At 43.9% G+C, this 23012-nt stretch overlaps 1 protein-coding gene and 1 long non-coding RNA gene across 5 annotated transcripts in view; one reads left to right on the plus strand and one right to left on the minus strand.

Annotated features, from left to right (window-relative positions):
* ATG5 (autophagy related 5) overlaps positions 1-15910 on the minus strand; it is a 93282-nt gene extending 77372 nt beyond the window's left edge. For 3 of the 4 annotated variants that reach the window (XM_084777110.1, XM_084777107.1, XM_084777109.1), the window contains exons 1-2: positions 15695-15910; positions 1223-1388 (exon numbers count right to left, since the gene is read on the minus strand). In XM_084777110.1, the coding sequence (XP_084633236.1) occupies positions 1223-1330 (108 nt within the window). In that variant the 5' untranslated portion in view covers positions 1331-1388; positions 15695-15910. Of the gene's footprint in view, positions 1-1222; positions 1389-1973; positions 2128-15694 lie in introns of all 4 variants that reach the window. The other variant, XM_084777108.1, reaches the window with a different exon arrangement.
* Positions 15911-16065: 155 nt separating this feature from the next.
* On the plus strand, positions 16066-19057 carry LOC311594314. Its single transcript, XR_014778047.1, has 3 exons — positions 16066-16364; positions 16595-16710; positions 16893-19057. It is a non-coding gene; the product is annotated as an uncharacterized lncRNA (long non-coding RNA).
* Positions 19058-23012: the final 3955 nt, after the last annotated feature.

A 23012-nucleotide genomic window follows, 5' to 3' on the forward strand; every position in this document is an offset into this window, starting at 1 on the left:
GCATGCACATGCATGCGTGCTTAACTGTGGCCAGCAAGATTAAAGGGGATTTACTTAAGGATTTGTTGTTATTATTCTGAATCATGTGTGTGTGTCTATGTGGGTCTATGTGTTTGTGCATGTGCCTCTGACGGGCAGAGCTAGAGTTTACAGGGCATTGTAAGCTACCAACATGGGTACTGAGAACCAAAACTGAGTTATTTTCAGAGCAGTATGTGCACTTCTCTGCTTAGCTGTCTCTCCAGCACCCCATTTATTTGTATTGATTTATGGTGTGTCAGGTGCATGCGCACATACACGCACATGGAGAGACCCAAGATCAAGGTCACCGTGTTCTTCCATCATGCTTCACTTAAAAAAAAAAAAGATTTATTTATTTATTTATACAGTAGTTGGCCTGCATGTGAGCAGAGGGCACCAGATCTCATTATAGATGGTTGTGAGCCACCATGTAGTTGCTTGGAATCGAACTCAGGACCTTTGGAAGAACAGCTAATGTTCTTAACCTCTGAGCCATCTTTCCAGCCCCACTTCACCTTTTTTTTAAAAAAGGTTTTTTGTGTATGAGTGTCTTGCCTACATGTATGTATGTGCAGCACATGAACGCCTGGTGCCCGGAGACCCAGCAGGGTGTCAGATGCCCTGGCACCTGAGTTACAGAGGGCTGTGGGGGGCCATGTAGGTGTTTAGAACTGAACCAGGTTCCCTGCAAGGGCAGCAAGTGTTCTCAACCACTGAGCCACCGCTCCAGCCGCTCTCCACCTTACCGAAACACCACTAGATTTCCAGCAAGCCCTAGGGTTCCTCCTGTCTCTGCCTCCCCAGAGCTGACAGGACAGGCACACAGCAGTTTTTATGTGGGTCCTAGGGACCTAGGCTCAAGCCCTCATACTTACATGGTAAGCATGTAATCACCCAGTCTTCTATCTTTGCCCATAGCATGGAATAGTTGTATATGAACAGGAGGAGGTGGGGAGGGGGACAATGGTGGTGATGTATTATGAGAAGAATAAAAAAAAGAAAAAAAAAACCAATATAGTTCTCAGAGGAAAAAGGGTGGGGGAGATAGGGGAGGAATGGAAAAGGGAGGGACAGGGAGGGGAAGGGGGAAGCTGTGATCGGGATCTAAAGTAGATAAACAAAATAATAAAAAATAAGATAAAAGTTACTTCCTCCAGACTCCAAAAGTTAAAGATCTCCTTTGCAACCACAATATACTCACATAGTATGGCTCTGCTTCCCTCTCCGTTATCTCATCCTGATAGAGAGTAAAGCAAGTTGGAATTCGTCCAAACCACACATCTCGAAGCACATCTTTGTCATCTGTCATTCTTCCAGTGGGTAAAACAGCACATATAGGCTAAGTTCTGTCTTAACCAAAGCAAAAACTGGAAACAAAATAAATAGCTTTAGTCAGACTCTTACAAGAACTAATAACGAAAGCAACTCATAGACAGAAAATGAACTCGAAAAACTGTCACCTACAGAAAAAGTGGAACAGGAGTGTGAGGCAGCCTCACTGATAGATGCCTTTACCCAGCACTTAAGAGGCTGAGGCAGGTGATTGCTCTGAGTCTGAGGCCAGTCTGGTCTACATAGTGAGTTCTAGAACTGCCAGAGCTACATAGTAAAACCTTGTCTCAGAAAGGAAGGTGGGAGCCAGTGATGCCAGGAGTGGTACTTCATGCCTGTAAGTTCTACACTAGAGAAGCTGAGGCAGAGGAGTTTCAGGTAAGATCGAGCTATTCAGTAAGACACACCTCAAAAAAATGTATGTGTGTGCATGTGTGTAATGTTAATTACAAATTCAAGTAATATGTAATAAAAACCACATGAAAATAGAAACTATACTTCTGTTATTCTTTCAAGCCCAGTCAGTACACACTCACCTGAAAGACAGCCTATGCTGTATGATCCTAATCCAATTTCAAAAAAACTTTCACTTGCCTCATCCATATATTAGCCTCTCTTACCCTGCATACTATTCTTGCCCCCACCCCAAAAGAGAATTTGCTCTGGGCTGCAGATGAGCTCAGCTGACAGTGTACACCGATCAAGAACTGGGTGGGATTGGTGGTGCACACCTATAAGCCTCTTGAGTTCTGTCTGGGCCACACGAGCCCCTGCCTGAAAAAAACAAAAATAAAAAACCTTTACTAGGCCTATTCCTGTTTTAAATTTCATCAGAACCATAATTTGACTCCCCTATATTTCCACTGTAATATTATACCCCTTTTATAACGCTAATAAGACTTGACCCTTAAACATCTACTGCTGTGCTCCCACTCCTGTAGCCTAGTATTTATGCTCATTTTTTTTTCTCCAACTCTTGCTCACTTTGAAAAGTCCTCTGTCCCAGGGAAATACTTCTTTAAGTCAGAATATTTCCTACTCTACAGGCTTGCACTAACCCTGCACATGAGAAAAGTCTTAGCACCAGGAAAGGACAGCTCCAATGACCTCTGTGATACTCCAGTGCCGTACGTCCCCTGCTCATACTCCATGCCACCTGCATACATGAGATACCCACAGCTGATAAAGCTTAGCAACCCAAAGAAGCACCACACGGACAGCTGAAGTTCAATACGTTACCAAAGTAGTGTCCACTTTGGCCCATTTCCTTTGCCGTTTGTTTTGTTTTGTTTTGTTTTGTTTTGTTTTGTTTTAAGACAGGGTATCTCTGCAGCCTTGGCTGTCCTCAATCTGTAGATTAGGCTGGGCCCGAACTCATAGATATCTGCCTGCCTCTGCCTCCCTGAGTGCTGGGATCACAGGCGTGCACCACCAACGCTCAGTTCCTTTGCCCCATTTTCATGGGTAGTTAATTCATATATAACAGTATATAATGAAAAATCCTCAATAATTGCATGGTTCCCTCCAAAATTATAGCTTTGGGCAGCTATCAGTTTAAAATTCTTTTTAGATTACTTTATTCTTATGAATGTTTTATCTACATGAATGTGTGCATACCGCATACATTCCTGCTGCCCTTAAGAGTCTAGAAGAGGAGAAGAAAAAAATAAATAAATAAAGCAGGACGTGGTGATGCTCGCCTTTAATTCCAGCACTCGGGAGGCAGAGGCAGGAGGATCACTGTGAGTTCAAGGCCACTGGTCTACAAAGTGAGTCTAGGACAGCCAAGGCTACACAGAGAGACCTTGTCTCGAAAAACCAAAAGAAAAAACCGAGTCTAGAAGAGGGTGTCAGATCCCCTGGAACTGCAGTTACAGATGGCTGTGAGCCACCAGGCAGGTGCTAGGAATTGAACCCAGGTCCTCTGCAAAAGCATCGTGCTCCTGTGGCTGAGCCATCTCTTCAAACCCCTAGTTACACTGAGGTACATCAAAGAGCTGGTTTTCATCCTTCTCTCCCCACAGTAGCAAATACAACGGGACTGTCATCATCAGTTAATCAAAGAGTTAAAGATAGTCAGGTGCAGGTCATCCACACATATGCAAGCTGCAAGAGGAAAAAGACCTGAGTAATGTCAACCTGTTGGACACTAGTCAACTCAGAATAAGGGCTCTGGTAGGTAGTAGTGTCTTAACTTTTATTAAACATATACAAGTATTTTAAATAAGTGATATACATATGTAAATTTCATTAGTACCAGAGTGAGACTTCAAATCCAAGCATGCTTGCATGCTAAGATAGAAATAAGAAACTTTTTCAATGTGCAAATTACTAAAATCAACCTGCTAAAAACTGGAAGGTCCTCATTACTTCCTGACCAGGTTAACGGCCTTTAGAACAATGCCCAGGCTGGAGAGCTCTCGGCTCAGCATTCAGAGTGCCTCTTGACCTTCCAGAAGACCTGAGCTCACTTCCCAGCCACACTGGATTGCTCACAAGCACCTGTAATTCCAGTTCGAGAAGATCCCACAAATGTGTGCCTTAAGTTCACACTGAATCAAACATTAAAAACCTAGGTAAAATAAATGTTTAAAAGCAAAATGAATTTTAAATAAATTTAGCTGGCTATGGACTGGTGAGATGGCTCAGTGGGTAAAGGCACTTGCTACCTAGCCTAACTAGTCAAGCTAAATTACTGGGAGCTACATGGTGGAAGGAGAGAACTGACTACAGGCTGCCTAACCTCTACATGCACGCGGGACATACATGTGCACATACGTGTAACACATGCACACATACACACCCCATACACACATAGCAACCTCAAGTTATGCTATAGAGCTATAGTCATAGACAGCCTGATACAGACATAAAAATAGATAAGACCAACGGAAGAGAACAAAAAACCCAGAAATAAAATGGCAGGGCTATGTCCACTTAATTTTTGACAGTGAAGGGAGAAACAGAGTCAAGAACTTTCTGACCAGAACTCCAACATCATAGGAGCCAACCTCAAGTATCAATGGGTGGAACCACATGGAAATCAAGTTTCTGTTTGCAACGGAAACAATCAGCAGAGTTAGCAGACAGCCCACAGGGAGAAAACCTTCACCAGCTACACTTCCAACACTAGCTAATACCCAGAATTTGCAAAACCTTGAAGAAATTAAATACCAAGGAAATAAAACTGCCAATTAACAAGTGGGCAAAGGCACTCACTGTTCACTTTTCAAAAAGTGAAATGCAAATGGCCAATACTTATTTTTTAAAAGGGCTCAATACCCCTAAGCACCAGGGAAATGCAAATTAAAACTTTCAGATACCACCTCACCAAGAATGGCTGTCATCAATAAATGTGACAGCAAATATTGCAGAGGGTGTGCAGAGAAAGGAGCCCCTACCAACTATTGATGGGGTGAAAATTAACATACAGCTACTGTGGATCTTCAGAGATTTCTCAAGAAATTTTAAATAGAATTATCATATGACCCTATTTCATTTCTGGGCATGCCCTACCATAAAAGTATCTGCACCCTCTTCTTTAGTGCAGCCTTATTCACTAGAGCAAAAGACTTGAAATCAAACCTCATTGCCCATCAGCAGAAGGACAAACCAAAGATTATTAAATAAATAAATTCCAAAGTGAAGATCCACAGCTTCAGTTTCTTTTCTTTTTTAAAAAAAGATTTATTTATTTATTATTATGTATACAGTGTTCTGCATGCATGTACACCTGTAGGCCAGAAGAAGGCATCAGATCACATTACAGATGGTTGTGAGCGACCATGTGGGTGCTGGGAGTTGAACTCAGGACCTTTGGAAGAGCAGGCGGCACTCTTAACCACTGAGCCATCTCTCCAGCCCACAGGTTTAGTTTCAAATGGCTGCTCTCTATAAAAAGTATAGAAGTTCACTAACTTGCATAATCTATGGATGATTTTTTTTCTTTGCAATTTTTTAATATAATGAAGTTTAAAATAAAGTTTTTTATCTTGTTTGTTTTTTAAGACAGGGTTTCTCTGAGTAGCCTTGGCCGTCTTAGACTCATTTTGTAGGCCAGGTTGGCCTAGAAGTCATAGAGATCCACCTGCCTCTGCCTCTCCAAGTGCTGGGATTATAGGCATGCACCATTGTGCCCAGCTTAAAATAAATTTTAAAAAATGTTTAAAGATGTATTTATTATTATGAATACAGTGCTCTGTCTGCATGTACACCCACAGGGCAGAAGAGGGCATCAGATCTCATTACAGATGGTCATGAGCCACCATGTGGTTGCCGGGAACTGAACTCAGCACCTCTGGACAAGCAGCCAGTGCTCTTAACCTCTGAGCCATCTTTACAGCCCTTTTTTTTTTTTTTTTGGTTTTTGTTTGTTTGTTTGTTTGTTTGTTTTTTTAAACTGGGGAAAAAAGCAGGTTGGGGCTGGGTGTGGCTGGGTGTGGTGGTGCACACCTTTAATCCCAGCACTTGGTTGGCAGAGGCTGACGGATCAGCCTGGTCTAAAAGTGAGTCCAGGATAGTCAAGGCTACACAGAGAAACCCAGTCTCACAAAAAAGCAGGTTATGATTCTTTCCTGATTTGATTTCTTTTGCTCTGAGATAAGGCTCAGGATGCAGACAGGCTAGCCTGGAACTCACGGCGCTCAGCCTATCTCGGCTGGACTAGATGTGTGTACCTACCTCCTGGTTATGTTTTGAGGTTTGGGTTCTTGCTGTTAGCGGTTTCTTTTCTTTATCAACTTGACACAAGCTAGAATCATTTGAGAGAGGGAACGTCATCTAGAAACCGCCTCCATTAGATTGGCCTGTGAGCACGTCCACAGGACGCTTTCTTGATTTGGGAAGGGATCCAGCTCACTGTGCGACTGTTATCCATGAACAGGTGGTCCTGGGGTGAGGAAGAAGCAAAACCGAGGCCTGGTGGTGACACAGGCTTTTAGTTACAGCATTCAGGAGGTCGAGGCAGCCTGGTCTACATACTGAGTTCTAGAACAGGGCTACACACAAAAACCCTATCTTGAAAAAACAAAACAAAACAAAACAAAAAGGAAGGAAACTGAGAAAGGCAGGAAGAGGAAGCCAGGAAACAGCATTCTCCCACCTGAAGCTCTGCTTCAAGTTCCTGGCCTGACTTCCCTCTCTCTGACCAACTGTTACCTGGAAATGTAGGATGAAATAAACCCCTTCTTCTCCAAGTTGATTTTGATCATGTTTTATCACAATAGAAGGCTAGCTAAGACACACTATTAGGCACATCTAAAATTTAGTGGCACACTGTAGTAAGCAGTGGTTTCTGGAACCTTGATATCCTATCAACCATCAGCTATGACTCCCACCCCCTCTACCTCCCCACACCACCCCCAACCCCGTGCCAAGACAGAGTTTCTTTGTGTAGCCTTGGTTGTCCTGGATTTGCTTTGTAGACTAGTCTGGCCTTGAACTCACAGAGATCTGTCTGCCTCTGCCTCTGCCTCGCCGAGTGCTGCATTAAAGGCATGCACCTGACTCTTGCTCAAGAGAAAACATTCAAAAAGTTCCTGAACTAACAGATTTGAAGAAGACTTCGTTCAGTTTTAGGGTTTCCCCCCTTGTTTCACTTGCTCTCTGTAGCACAGGGGTCAAAAGCAGTGCTCTAGACATTCTAGGCAAGTGCTCTACCACTGACCTACACTGCTATCCCATTTGGTTTGCAACTTAAGTGTTCAAGAGTCACTATTAATCAGGCCTCAGGCTGAGGCAGGAGGATGATTAAATTCAAGGCCTGGGCTACACAGTAAAGTCAAGGCCAGCCTGGGCAACTTATTAAAACCTTGTTGCAAAAAGAAAATGAGCTTTGGAGATAGAGCTCGGGGACTGGGTGCTGGCCTAGTGACAGTGACGCCCTAGTAAGCAGTGGCTTGTCGCCCTGATACATCCAGTCAATTGACAGCTACAACTCTAAAGCTCAAGAGAAAACAAAGAGTTCCTTTATGAACAGATGTATGGTTGACTCTAGCGACACAAATAACAATCCAATGCAGAATGATCTCTCCTTAAATCCATCTGTCCCTCCGCCTTAAACACACACACACACACACACACACACACACACACACACACACACACACACATCACTTTCATCAATTAATTCTTCTCAGAAAATGATGCAGGTCTTCCCTTTCCCAAGAAATTAAAACCCAACTGGTAGGAGTCCAACTCTATTCTAGATAGATGATCTCCATGAACCAAGATCGCATGCCTGGATGTGACGTCTCCACCTATCTAGGCTGACAAAGCACTTGACCGTCTTGCTCTTCCCATGTCACTCTCTTCTGGTCTTCTCTTGCCTGTATCAGAACAAGGAAACAGCCAACACTCTCTCCTCTTAATCTCTAAGAGAGATACAAGGATAGACCTTGAGGAATGGAAAAGACCTCAAAATTCAACTACAGGCATGGCTTTTGTTTTTGTTTGTTTTGTTTTTGTTTTCTGTTTGTTTTCCTTCCCCTTAAGAAAGGCTCTCACTAGGTAGCCCTGGCTGTCCTGGAACTCAGTATATCAGTCCAGGCTGTCCTTAAATTCACAGAGATTCACCTACCTCTGCCTCCTGAGGGCTAGGATTAAAGGTAAGCATGGGCTTTAACATCCACCATGTTTATGAACATTCTACAGTAGGTACATGCTCTAGTAAGTAAATTAGAGGCTTATATCTTATTTGTGATTCTTCTTCTTTGTTTTTAGGTTTTGAGACAGGTCTTCAAACTGTAGTCCAGAAAGAATCCCAACTTTCAATCTCCCTGAAGCCGTCCCATTGCTGGCCACATTTGGCCACTGTTCAATGAATGTGTATGTGTACTTCAGGAGAAGGCAACTGAGCCAAGGCAGCTCAGGTAGGTAGAGCACATGATATGTTGACATACATTTGTAAACCAAACTGCCTAAGTCAGAGAATTCCCAGCACATCATCAGCCAGATCCCTCCTATCTACAACACTAGCACCAAGAGACTGACACCTCTGAACTACACTGACACAGAACACAGGTAACGTACCCACATGCAGACAAACACATGATTAACAATAATAAGTAACAGAAAAAAGTTCACCTATAATGAATTCTATGTCTCTGGTCTAATAAATATACTTAAAAGTGTATAAGCAAAACTGATGATACCATTTTCTGTTGACCTTAAGTTAGTTAACATGTCTGTTTTCTCACCTGTAAAATGGAAAACAGCTACCCCATCAGCCATGAACAAAGCAATTACTATATATGGCATACAGCTATAATTACAGCACCTGGGAAACAGGGATGAGGACAAGTCCCATGCCAGCCTGGAATACATGGAAAAACTATACCTCAAAAGCAAGGGGTGAGGAGCAGATGGGACTAGGGATGTGGCTGAGTGGTGGAACCCCTCAAAAATGTTCATGAGGTTCTGGGTTCAAGCTGGAACATACACACAAAAATGCTTCAGGTGGTGGTGGTGGTGGTGGTGGTACTACTACTACTACTACTACTACTACTACTACTACTACTACTAATAATAATAATAATAATAATAATAATAATAATAAACATTATAAAAAACAAATAGGAATTATAACAATAAAGGAAAGTGTCTTAGTTAGGGTTTCCATTGCTGAGACAAAACACAATGACCAAAGAGCAAGTTGGGGAGGAAAGGGTTTATTCAGCTTACATGTCTACACTGTTGTTCAACTCCAAAGGAAGTCTGGACAGGGACTCAAACAGGGGAGGACACTGGAGGCAGGAGCTGATGCAGAGGCCCTGGAGGCATGCTGCTTACTGGCGTGCTTCCCATGGCTCGCTCAGCCTGCTTTCTTATAGAAGGCAGGAGCACCAGTCCTGGCATGGAACCACCCACATCGATCACCTATTGAGAAAATGCCTTCCAGCTGGATTTCATGGAGGCACTTCCTCACCTGAGGCTTCTTCTCTGATGACAGTACTTTGTGCCACGTTGACACAAAACCAGCTAGATCAGGAAGTACATTCTAAAAACTATGCATCAAACACACTGCTAAAATAATATTTAATAGAGTTGAGCTAAAGAGATGGCTCAGCAGTTAAGAGAACATACGGGTATGCTACATGGGGAAAATCCTGAAGCAATCTTGCTACAGTTAGGAGGGAAATGGCTGCCCACTATCCCCACTTCTTTTCAGTACTGTGCTTGAAGCACTAACTGGGGTGCTAAGTCAAGAGAAGGAAATCAAAGGGGTACAAATAGGAGAAGACTCAAGCTATGGCTAAGTTCAATTCTCAGCACCAACATCAAGTGTCTGACAAGTGCCTGTTACTCCAGCCCCAGGGGATCTGCTACCGCTGGCCTTGGGTACCTGCACTCATACACATATACACTTAACTAACGATAATAATGTTTCAAAGAAAACATTAAATTTAGTCAATAAATCCTGATCCTTTGATAGGCCAAACTATGAAGTATGTACCAGATGAATAAAAAAAACAAACAATTTTTAAAACTTTAGTCATGCTGGGGTGGTGCTGGTGCTCACCTTTAAACCCACAACTTGGGAGCCAGAGGCAGGTGGATCTCTGGTTCAGGCTAGCCTGGAACTCTACAGAGTGAGTTCCAGGACAGCCAGGGCTACACAGAGAAACCCTATCTCAACACCTCCACTGCAAAAAACAAACAAACAAACAAACAAAAAACAAAAAAACACCCAAAACAACAAAATCAACCAACCAATAAATCTTATCATTAGCAAGGCATAGTGGCACACATATTTAGTCCCAGCAATGGGAGACAAAGGCTGGCAGATCTCTGAATTCAAGGCCAGACTAGTCTACAGAATGTTCTAGAACAGCCGAGGTTACATTGGGGTTCTAGGACAGCCAAAAAAAGAAAAAGGAGTCAGGCATGGTAGTGCGTGCCTTTAGTCCCAGCACTCAGGGAGGCAGAGGCAGGTGGATCACCATAAGTATGAGGCCAGCCTTGTCTACAAAGTGAGTCCAGGACACACAAAGTTACACAGAGAAACCCTGTCTTGAAAAAAAAAATTAATTACTGTTCAAAAAGTATAACCCCATTTCCAGATCTGAATGTGGCGCAAACTTTAAAGTCCCATGCTACCCCCGCCCCACTCACCTACCCCTCACCCCCGCTGTAAGGCAGCATTCCTGCTTTACTTTCCAACTTGGAACATTGCTAAAAAGCCTGAGCAGATCATCCCTTTTCTTTCCTCCATGAACGTACCTTTACTTCTCCTCTTCTACAGCGCTGACTAGCACGGTCACCTTCAATAGACTGTAATGCATTTCCTTAGGGAAAAGGACTGTATTTCACACACCACTTGACATCTGGCATTTGCAACACTATCTGGAACATAGTACTCAAATATATTGTCTGGATCTTTTAAGCTTTTTTTTGAAAGAGTACATGAGCCCTCAAAATGATGTGAAAGAATGAGATCAGATAAAAATCAAATGCAGGGATGTGTGTTTGAGGGCAGGGGAGGTGTTGAAACGGGGTCTCTGTGGCCCTGGACGGGTGTGGGGGACGACCCAAACTTACTACGCAGCATAGGCTTGCCTTGAATTTCTGACTCTTCTGCCTCTCTCCCAAGGGCTGGGATTAAATCTTGCATCGCTCAGTCTCAGACAAGAGTTTTAAGTCTCTAGAAATGCGCTATATTTTGTACCCCTCACACTGGACATGCACAAGCCTCTATGTTCTCATTTTATAATATACATGATAATCTGAGATGGAACAGTTGGACTGCTTTCTAAAATCTCGGAGCTAATAAAGAACTGAGTCAATACCAGAAGCCACTCAAGATTTCCTAATGTCATTCTTCCATCTTAATGCAGTTTGCTAACACCCCCTCCGCCCCAAACATCCCTCTGTACACGGTAGTCAATTAAACGTGGCTTCCTAAGAGTTTTTCTTAAACATTTATTTTACTTGAGAATTTCATATATGCATATAGTTTGTTTTGGTCAAATCTACCAGCCCCAGCCCCGCCCCCACTCCTTCCCAGCTTCCTGTGCATTTTTTCAGACCCACCTATACATACATGGGTACAGAACAAGCCACTGGGGCGTGAGCAGCCTCTCTTGGCAGCCCTATCCCTGAAGAAAACGGACTCCCCTTGTCCTAGCAGCCACAGCTCCTCAGCACCAGGCACCTCATGAGCCCGCCCGCCTCCATGCTGGGATGTTGGCAGGCTTGCTCTTGCACAGATCCTGTGCATTTAGTCTCAGCGGCTGTGAGACCCTGTGTACAAAGGTTCTATCCTGTCCAGCAGATACTGTTTAGCAGCAGAAAAAGTCTACTTCCTCTGGCTCTGTATCAGCTTTTATAAGGAAAAAGGGAGTTAAATATGAGTCCATCTGCAGTATTCAAAGAATTCTAAGATACTTAGACCTCCAACCTCTACACACTCATGCTCCCCCGCACATGTGTGTGCAAACATACACTCATACACTACACAATCACATGATAAATGAGTACATACAAATAATAAATATACTTGGTACTTAGAGGATGGCAACGAATGGACAAAAAGGAAGAAGAAGCCATCCTCTTCAACTTATAGAGTGTTATGACCCCTCAGAGAAGAATTTATGTTGAAAACATCATAAATGGAACTGAGTGTGGTGATGAATTCCCATTATCCCAGTACTTAGGAGGTGGAGGCAGGAGGATTGGGAATTCACAGCTGGCTCTGGCTACTCACCAAGTTCAAGGCCATCTTGGGCTACACATACCCTGTCTCAAAGCTCCAAGAGGAAAATACTGTAACTTAAAAGTGTACTTAATATCTAACCTATTCACACCACAGCTGAGCAACATGGTCAATGCAGAGTAGATTGTTTGTCCTTGTGAACCTGCACAGCCTACTGCAGCTGCCTGACACAAGAGCGAGCATCTTAACACATCTGGCTGTCAGGCTTGAAGGTCAGCATTCCAAACTCCAAGTGTGGTGTACAGCTTAGCAGTAGAGTGCTTGTCTAGCATGTCTGAGGCCCTGGGTTCAAGTCCCAGCACTGAAGAAAAAGGGGGAAGGGAAAATCACTTTATTTTCCAGAAAGCGTGACATACAGGTCTCTGGAAGCTGAGACAGAAACATCACTAGTCTTAGGTCAACCCAGGCTACTGAGCTGTTTGAGTTTTGTTAACTTGACACAAAGCTAGACAAATCCAGGAAGAAGAAATCTTAATTTAGAAAAGGTCTCCATAAGACTGGCTTATAGGAAAGACTGTAAGACATTTTCTTGATTAATGTGGAGCTGGGCACGGTGGCATATGCCTTTAATTCCAGAATTCAGGGAGGCAAAAGAAGGCAGATCTCCGTGAGTTTGAGGCCAGGCTGGTCTACAAAGTGAGTCCAGGACAGCCTATCCTGGAACTCAATTTGTAGACCAGATCCACCTGCCTCTGCCTCCGGAGCCATGGAATTAAAGTTGTATGTCATAGAGCCAAGCTCCACATCAATCATTAATCAAGAAAATGCCCAGCTCGTGAGCCTATTTCTATTTCCTCTTAACCCTCAGGGTTCAGGGGTTCAGTCATTCTCTGCAGGGGGTTTACTGAATGGCCCCATCCCGGGATGAGGAGAGAATTTCACATTCGCTCTTCACCTCTTGTGTGGCTCCTTCCACTTTCAACCTTAAATACCAAATATACTTCTTACAGCTCCCGGTTGTATCTTCAGCTCAGACTTCTGAACTTGTTTCACAAGTGTTTACACACACTGGCACGGCCACTGGCAAGTGTAACACACGCACAGCTGAAAGTGACTTCAGAGCTTGCCTCTCTCCTAATGCTGCGTCCTCCCTCACTCCAGTAAGCAGAAACCTGTCGCTCTGCCCACCCAAAGCGTTCTTCCATTCCTGACTACTCCAATTTAGAAGCAAAACTGCAATCATTTCAGCCACATCAGACCCAAGCCGCTCTGACCTTTATCTCTGCAGCCAGCACGGCAATCAGATCATTTCAAGACACAACTTAGATCAATTTGCTCCAGACTCAAATTTACCTCATTAAAAGTAAAAAATTAGAAGCCAGGCAATGATGACTCACCCCTTTAATCCCAGGACTCAGGGGACAGAGGCAGGTTGACTTCTGTAATGATGGATCTCTGAGTTTGAGGCCAGCTTGGTCAACACAGTAAGTTCCAGAACAGCCAGGAATACAGAAAGAAAGGAAGGGAAAAGAAATAAAGTAAGGGGTGTGGGGGGGCGGGGGAGGAGAAAGCGAGAGGGTGGAAGGATTTTGAACTATTAACCCTAGCCCTCAGAAGGCAGAAGCAGGTAGATCGCTGTGGGTTCAAGCCTAGCTTGATCTACAAAGAGAGTTCCAATCCAGTCAGGGCTACAGAATGAGATCCTGTCTCCCAAAAGAAAAAGGGGGGGGGGGGGGAGGGCAAAAAGTAGGGTTTGGCAAGGCGGTTAAGAGCACTGGCTGTTCTTGCACAAGACACGGGTTTGGCTTCCGGTCCCACATGGTGGGTCACACCCTTTTGTAACTCCAGTTCTAGGAGACTGCTTGGTGGGTACCAGGCATGAACAACCCACACACGTTAAGAATAAAAGAAAAAATTAAGTTTTTACAACAAGGATCTTGCCTCATCTCTATATGAGTAACCCTCCCCCCACCCCCCACCCATCCCCCACCCCCCCCACCCCCCACCCACCCCCCCACCCCCGCCGCCACCTCCATATCATTCTTTTCCAATGGAACTAGGTAGTATGCCCCAGTGACCTTTCCATGTAGCACCTTCGTCACTTTTAGCTTCATTCAAGTACCTTTTCTATGGCCAACACTATGATCTCCCACGTTCACCACCAACCTATCCATTCCATTGTTTATCCTGTTTCTAGAACCTTTCCATCACCTGATGTATACCAACACATACACACACACACACACACACACACACACACACACACACACACAGGAGCTCACTGTCACACTGGCTGGTCTAGAACTCACTATGTACACCAAGCTAGCATTCTGAGTACTGGGTTTAAAGAGAGGTGCTACATGCATGCGTGCGTTCCTTTTTTGTTTGTTTGTTTGCTTTTGTTTTGTTTTTCGAGACAGAGCTTCTCTGTGTAGCCTTGGCTGTCCTGTCCTTGCTTTGTAGACCAGGCTTGAACTCAGTGATCCGCCTGCCTCTGCCCGGCCTTCTGAGTGCTGGGATTAAAGGCGTGTGCCACCACGCCCAGCTCATGCATTCTTTGAGACAGGGTCTTCCTCTGCAGTCAAGGCTGGCCTCCATGGTGACTTTCCTACCTCAGCTTCTCCAGCACAGGGATTATAAACTTGGGCCACCACAGTTGGATTTTGTTTTGTTTTCAGGTAAGTTTGGTTTTGTGCAGCTCAGGATCCAGTGCAGGGCTTTGTGCATGCTAGGTTGTGTTGGGCTCTGGAGGGCTGGTGTCTGTGTTTGAAAGAGTCTCATGCCCTCCAGGATGGCAGCAAAGCCAAGGTTGGCCTTAAACTCCTGATTCTCCTGTTTCCGCCACCCCAGTACTGGAATTAAACGTGTGGGCCACAAAACTAGGCTCAAAGTACATTTAAACTGGGTATAACAGTCTGACCTCTCACAACTACTACCATAGGCCAAATCTTTGTTCTCAGATTCAATTCAAACAGTAAGTAAAATAAAATCAGAATATTTCCATTAGCCCCAAGAACTAAGTATCAAACCAAGGGACTTATCAGGTGAATTCTAGAAGGCTTTGGATAGTCAGCTGCAGTTTGATAAATCCTGGGGTTCTGATTAGTGAAGACATGCTATGCTTCCTGGCGGGGGGCGGGGGGGGGGGGAGGAAGGGCCATCTACAAGTCACCCAGCTTCTTGGGTTCCTCAAGTTCGAGTGTTCTTTGAGAGCAATCCAAAGAAGGTAGCGAAATAAATGAAAACCGTTCTAAAAAAGAAAGTGGTCTACTAACAGAAAACGTTTTTTGTCGGTATTGAGCACTATTATTAAACTGAGACTCAAAGAATGGCACTGAAGATAAGCTGCCTGGAGTAAATACTGAGTTTGGATGGAATCGACACGCACCGAAATAATTACGATTTAAATACCTCGCGTGAAAACGCCAAGTCCTTAACTTGAGCTTCGTACTCGAAGCCACATTTCCTTTCCTACCTTAGTAAAGGACTGACATACTTCCCAAAGGGACAGCTAGGCTAGCCCAAGGGCTCCGGGGGACAGTGTCTCGCCAACCCCACCTCCGCCCAGCGGCACCGCCTCCCCCGCCATCGCCGCCCGGTGCGCTCCTTCCGTCCGCCGGCTTGCCCGCAACCCTTGCCCCGCCACCCTCTGCCACACACTTCCGCGCCCCGGACACACACGAGCCCTACCCGAGGTGCCGGCTCTGCTCCGGCTTTGCCGCAGCGGGGAAGGCGCTCGCTCAGTCGGCTTCTGCCTGCCCGGCTCTCTCTGTCCTGCAAGAGGCGCAGGAGCAGAAGTCTCGGAGAGCGCGCAGCCGCACAGGGAGCCGCCGCCGGGGTCAGAGCACAGCCCTGCGGGCACTTCCGCCCTCCGAAGCAAAGCCAACCCAACCCGCAGCGCCCGGTGCGCACCTCAAGTCCAGTCACCCCCCGGCGCCCGGAGATGACGTCCGCAGCCCACGTGGCCTACGCTCCGCCCTCTGAGTTTGGCCCAGCCCTGCCAGGCCGGAGCTGCTCCTGAGCATGCGCAGACAAAAAGAGCCCTTGTTTTCCGAGTTCCCTGGTGTTCTTTTTCTACTTACTGGTTCCAAACGCAGTCGTCGGTGTACCCGGTGTGACGGTGGTAGAAGAACAGAGACATAAAATTCTGAGGTGTCAGTTACCGTGATAGTAGCATTTTTGTCTTCCTCACAGAACAGTATCGTAGAAATATTACTTTTAAAGAGTAATGGTTTGGTTTTGTTGGGTTAGCGATATGACCCGTCTCTGCGGCTGCGACGGGTCTGGGTAAACTTAATAGGTATCTCAGCCTCCCGAGTCTTAGAACTGCAGGCGTGAGCCACCACACCTGGCTTTCAAGGTAAACCATATCTATTTGCTCAGTCACCACTCTTACCACAGTAGGCATTAGTGGCTGATTTTAACCCCAAGTGGTAAAAATAACGTAGCCTCCCGTACCTATAAGAGTACCTACCCTACTCTTCTTGCTTTGAAAATGAATAAAATTATCCCTAAAGAGTATTTGAGTTTGGCCTATACAAATGTCTTACCAAGCATTGGAAGTTTTTCCTTTTTCTTTTCTTTCCCCAGGATGACGGGGTGTCCAAGTGGATTAGAAGAGGGTGGTTTATTGGAGCCCCTGGAGCTGGAGTTAGAGGCAATTGTGAGGCGCCCAAAGCCGATGCTGGAGCTGATTCTAGTCATCTGTAAGAGCAGCGAGTGCTCTTAACTATGAATAGTTACATTAGTGTGCAGCCATTTTTCCAGCCTGTTCCCCCCACCCACCCTCTCGGCTCTGTAATCTCTGTATGTAGGCACAGATAACCTTTAACCCCTTAACTTTCCATCTGACCTTGAAGTTATCATTTTTCTGCTCCACCTTCTCTAGTGCTGGAATTTCTGACTTGCAGCTGCACTTCACTCTGTCAGCAGCCGTAGAACACAGCCAGGACCACAGATCCGGAGACAGCGTTACCTGAAGTGGCCCGAGGAGTTCTTGTCAGTCTCCTATTCAAGTGAGGCTGAAATTCTTGACTACACAGCAGAGGATTTCGGAATAAGTCGGCATGAAACAGAGTTAGAATGTATTAAGAAGAACTTTTAGCTGAGAGAAAGGCACTTAGGGAAAAGAGCAGTACACAGGCAACTATCAATGTGCCTTCAAAAGAGAGTGGGGTGTGTGTGTGTGTGTGTGTGTGATTTGGTAACCTCTGGAAATACACTGTTCAAAAATGTTTTGTAAGGGATCCCTCCCCTTTTTAATCTTTTTCCAAAGGTAGGTGCATACGATGGTTCCTGGGATGGATTTGATAGGATTTATAGCAGATAAGGTAAAACCATGCGGCACAAGGGCTATGGGAGACCATTAAATCTTGTGTTTACTGTAAAGAATTTTATTGTCTCATTTGTAAGATTTCCCAGAAAATTGTAGGCTCACAGATGAGAGCAAAACCTTGCTTGAAGGCCATATACCCTTGGGATTTAGGTGGGACTTATTGCTATTTTAGTATTCTTATTTGAATTATCTCTATATACAAAGAAATTGTTAGCATATAGTCAGTTTTATATTTGTTAATTAAATAATGATAGATACAAGATACCAGATATTATGTTATACAGAGTTTATTAAATGAGCATGGGGCGGGGAGAAGGAAAGGGGGAGGAGGGTACCCCAGAGGGAGAGAGAGAAAGTAGGAGAGAAGGGGGTAGAAAGGGAAGAAGTCGTGTAGAGAGAGAGAACATGCAGAGGGTCTGTCCTTTTATATGGCCCTGGGCAGGGTCACACCCCTGTGGCAGGTAAGGGATGACATCATAGGTAGGCGGACTGAAGCAGAATGCTCACGGTCTTAACAGCAACTTTTGTTATTTGTGTCAGAGTTCAGGACTGGACAGGAGACTTCAACTAGACATTGGTATGAGGGAATCTTTCCTTTTCTAGATTCCCTTGCCTTAATTTCCCCTGTCTTTCTATTCTGCCTTCACTCTATAGGGTTGGTTGTTTGTTTGCTGAGACAGGCTTTCTTTATGTATCCCCTAGCTGCACTGGATTGTTTTTACAAGAAGAATTTTTTTTGGAGATTGGCTAGTACAGTGATTTTCTACTTTCTACTTTTTTACTTTCATGTCTTGTTTCTTTTTATGATTCAATGGGCTTCACTAAGGCTACTTAAAACAAATGGGTGAAGGGTTATACAGGAACATAGCCACCTCACCAACAACTATTCCTCTGGAGAACATGTCTTTCCCTCCCCCGCCTCCCCATCAACCATTAACTACATATGAGTGAGGGATGAGGCCTTAAAAGCTCTCTCCTCCCATGACAGGATGTAGAAGACACAAGTGCTGTGCAGATTTTGTAGACGTTACAGCTGCTGTGGATCTAGTGGATTGTGTCCTGCTTTGAATATTCCACCCATACTGCTTTTCCTATTCGCTTGTATTCTTTCTTTCCCTTGTGACAGCTAAAGTTATGATTTAAGTTGAAATCTCTGTGCTTGCATCTATAGAGCAGAAATGCCTCTAATCTGCATGCCCCACTTGCCTGAGTTTAGATAACTTCCTAGAAGGCTGGGGACTGTTGTTCATCTAAAACAACAAGCTGCCGGGCGTGGTGGCGCACGCCTTTAATCCCAGCACTCGGGAGGCAGAGGCAGGCGGATCACTGTGAGTTCGAGGCCAGCCTGGACTACAAAGTGAGTCCAGGACAGCCAAGGCTACACAGAGAAACCCTGTCTCGAAAAACCAATAAATAAATAAATAAATAAATAAAGCCACTTGTTTTTGCTTTTGTAAAGAAGTGCATTGCTGCAGATACACAGGAAGTGCTTGATCACATGTAGGTTGGAGATACATAGGCAAGAAGTACATCCCGATGTATGCCTGCCCCTGATTGGATGGAGGTAGGAAGCACAGAACCTTGTGGGATTTGCCTTTGTAAGCCTCTGACTAATGTAAATTTGTACCATATTCTGAAAGTCCTAGATATGGACCTGACACTAGTGCCCATTGTCCTGGACAGTGTTTAATAAAGCTTGGTTCAGATTTGCCTCAAAATTTGTTTTCATGTGGTCTTATTCTCTCCCGGTGGGATTAACATCGTTCTGTTGTGAGGTTCACTGAGCCTTGTAGGAGATGATGTCCGTTTTATGGCTGAGCATAAACAGTCATTTATTCTTAGTGCTTAAACCAGTTACAAGTCTGCAATAACCATTGTACATTGCAAAAAAAAAAGTTCTTTAATCAAAGCTGGCATTAGCAGTGATCATGGACATAAGGATAGTTATTTAGGGAAAATATGTACACATTATGACCATTTACTAAAACAAGAGCAGTAGATTCCTTACTTGGACCTATGACCTGCCCACCCAATCATGGACTTTTAGCTAGGTTTATATTACCAGATGTGAGTTTCCTCCTGTGGAATGTACCTCAAAAACCAACCAGAATGCAGTTGGCTACCTCCATAGCTTGTCACTATTACACCAGCAGTATTGCAGGTAGCATGCACAGCTGGTTGAGATTATTCATGGTCCTGAATAGCACCTTCCAGTACTATGAAAGCTAACCAGAAGAGAGGAAATGTCCAGCCCAGTCCTGGAATGATTTCTCTAGGCGTTGGGACCAACGCATCCTGTGTCTTTAGCAATAGAGGTGTTCTATCTATTTGCAGTAGGCAACCAACAACAATGGGAGTTCCTTGTGTTGCTTTGCAGGATCCAGATATCCCTGGACAAGAACTCATAAGCATGTACCCTTTTCTTGGTACTAGAACTTCTATTTTACAATCAAGTCTTCTGGGAGCAGATTTATCTATGCAAGTAAAAGTAGTGGTTTTGTTTGTTTGTTTTTGCTTTTGTTTTTATTTTTTGTTAATGTCAGTATGTGCCATATGTATAAAAGGTAAAAATCAGGATGGTCAAAAGCATCTTCTCAGTACCTGTTCCAGTGTTTGACACATCCACGATCTCAGCTTGTCACTGACTATTGAGTTTAATCTAATATGGTTTTCTACTTTGAGCAGGTGGGGTGTACAAGAACTGTGGCTTTCCAACTTTGGACTGGTATTCCTACTAAGAAATATATGTCTTTTTTTCCCCAGGCAATATATAACTTGACTCAGGAGTCTCATTAAAAAGAAACTGAATTTTTCCTGAAGATGCATCTCTGATGATATGTTCAAACACTCCAAGTCACTTTGAAGAGGATTTTATTTTTATTATTTACTTAATTTTGGAAGATAATCACACTATTATTCAGTATAATTTTTGCAACTTCCAAACAACATGTAAAGAAATATTTCTTGCTCTACTTCTCGCTCTACCTCTCTCTCTTCTCTCTCTTTCCTTCTCCCCCCATGCTCATTTAATAAACTCTATGTAACATAAAAAAGAAATATTTAATTCTCCTTAAATGACTTTTTGACTCACATTTTAAAAAGTCTTTCAGACTCAGCACTATGATCTGAGCTTTGAGCTAGAAACTAAGATCCTTGCACTTGTTAATATTTCACCAGAATATAAAATAAATTAAGATTAGCAAAATATAAACTATCCCTAATATTAAGACAGTGAATCCTGAACTGTCCAGTTATAAAATTATCCAGATACATACTAAAAAGGAGATTTTGATGCCACTATTCTGATATTTCATTCAATTTCAAATATAAATCTAAGAATTCCAAAACATCAAAATGAACCCAAGAGCTTCTAAAGATCTGTAAATAACTCAAAGGAGGAAAGATAAATGAGTTCAACAGAGGGTATAAAATACAATGGAGAAGAAAGTAGAATAGAAAACTCATCGCACAAAGAAAAGGCAAAGCTGAAAGTTGTAAATTTCCACCAGCAACTTAAAATTCTAGTTTGCTGTAGTTAGAGCTGACATCTGTAAAACACAAGTATGTAACTAAGCAGCTATATAGATTAATCACTAACTTTTTTCAAAAGTATTAGGTAACTGTAGAATTAAATTTCAATTATTCTCATACAGTGTATCTTGGTTATAGTTTCCCTTCCCTCTGCTCCTCCTAGTCCCCCCCCCCACCTCCCTTGCCCTCTGTGTCCACTCCCTCTCTGGTCCCTAATACATAACCAAATGTGACAAAATAAATATAATAAGATGAAGCAAATGCTAGCATATTGAACTTGTACATGGCAATCCAACAGGAGGAAAAGAGTCCCAAGAGCAGGCACAAGAGTCAGAGATCCACTTGTTCTTACAGTCAGGCTCTCAATTTTTAAAAAAAGCTATACTATGTATGCAGAGGGCCTGGTGCAGACACACGTGGGCCCACCGCTCGCTGCTTCCATCTCTGTGAGCTCAGATGTCCCTTGCTTAGCTGACTTAGAGGACATTGTTCTCCTCATGTCCTCCATGCCCCCAGGCTCTTACAATCTTTGTGCCTCATCTTCCTCAGCCTCCCCTGAGCTATGAAGGGAGAGACTGATAGAAGCTCTCCAATTTAGACTCCCTCCACATAATGTCTGGCTGTGGGTCTCTGTGTCTGTTCCCATTTGCTGCTGGAGGAAGCCTCTCTGAAGATGACTGGATAAGGCACTGATCTATGAGTATGGCAGAATACCATTAGGAATTATTTTGTTTGTTTATTTACTTATATATTGTTTCTCTGGACCAGCGGTGTTTGGTTTTGCCCTAGGTCTCTGAGCTATCTACTCTCCTGTTCTTGATTACCCAAGCAGTGTTGGGAATAGGCTCATTCTCATGGAGTGGCTTTAAGTCAAATCAGACATTGCTTGCCTCGTCCCACAAATTCTGTGCCATCATTGCCCTAGCATATTTTAGGCAGGACAGATTTAGGTCAGAGGTTTTGTGGCTGGGATGGTGTTGAAGTGTCTCCTGCTGTGGCCCGCAGAGTACCTTTCTGCACCAGAGACTAGGATGTAGGAAGCAACGATTCCATATTGGTACCTCCTCAGTTTCTCCATGGTCAATGAACTGTGTGCATGTTGTCCTCAGCAAGGAGGCCCCACTGCCAGTTTGTGGAGAGCAATCCTCTGTGTTAGCAACAGCCTGGGATGTTTCAGGATGTCCCTGGGACCTGTTTGGCCCACATCTGAGATTAAAACAAAAACACATTTATATAACATAACTGAGAGACTAAAACTTCCATAACATGCCCCCCCCCCCCTTTTTTTAATGTCCTCTTCTGTTGTTTTCTTTTGGGTTTTTTTTTTTTGTTTTGTTTTTTGGGGGTTTTTTTTGGGTTTTTTTTTTTTTTTGGTTTTTTCGAGACAGGGTTTCTCTGTGTAGCCTTGCTGTCCTGGACTCACTTTGTAGACCAGGCTGGCCTCAAACTCACAGCGATCCGCCTGCCTCTGCCTCCCAAGTGCTGGGATTAAAGGCATGCACCACCACGCCCTGCTTTTCTGTTGTTTTCTTAAAGGGAGATTATCAATGAACCAAATGGTTTTTGGGTTGATAGTTTCTTTTATAACCTGACAACTCTCGGCTGCTCTTGTCTGGAACAGCTCATACTTATTGCTGCCAAGCTTCAAGCTAGGACTCAAAGCTGCTTCCTAATGGCAACATTATATCATTTTGACCAGCTAAACAAAGTATTAGGTAGCTAGGCAAAGCATTTTAAGCTGATTGGCTAGGATATAGGCTGAGGATTTTCCAGTTCCCCATCATGCTGGGAAAAAGGAACATAGCAGGGTACTGTGGGTTGTTTTTTGTTTTGTTTTGTTTTACATAGAACATAAGTCATTAATTCAAGCAGAACATTCAACAACTATTGCACTGTAAATAAAAGACTAGTCAAGCTCCCAGGCAAGCAGAGCCTAAGAACCTGACCTTAATTTTACCTTACGATCAAAGTGGAGACTTCAAAACAAAATGGCTGAAGTTATGCTAAAGGAAAAGCAGGTGTTAACAGAAGCTATAGTTGTGTTAAGAACTAAGGCAGGTCTCAAGAGAGGGGCTAGAGAGCTTAAACAGGATACAACAGTCTCCCATGATCCTGGGAAATACTAATACCTCTGGCCTTATG

Source organism: Acomys minous (assembly GCF_964271855.1).
Source record: "Acomys minous genome assembly, chromosome: 3".
NCBI classification, from domain to species: domain Eukaryota; kingdom Metazoa; phylum Chordata; class Mammalia; order Rodentia; family Muridae; genus Acomys; species Acomys minous.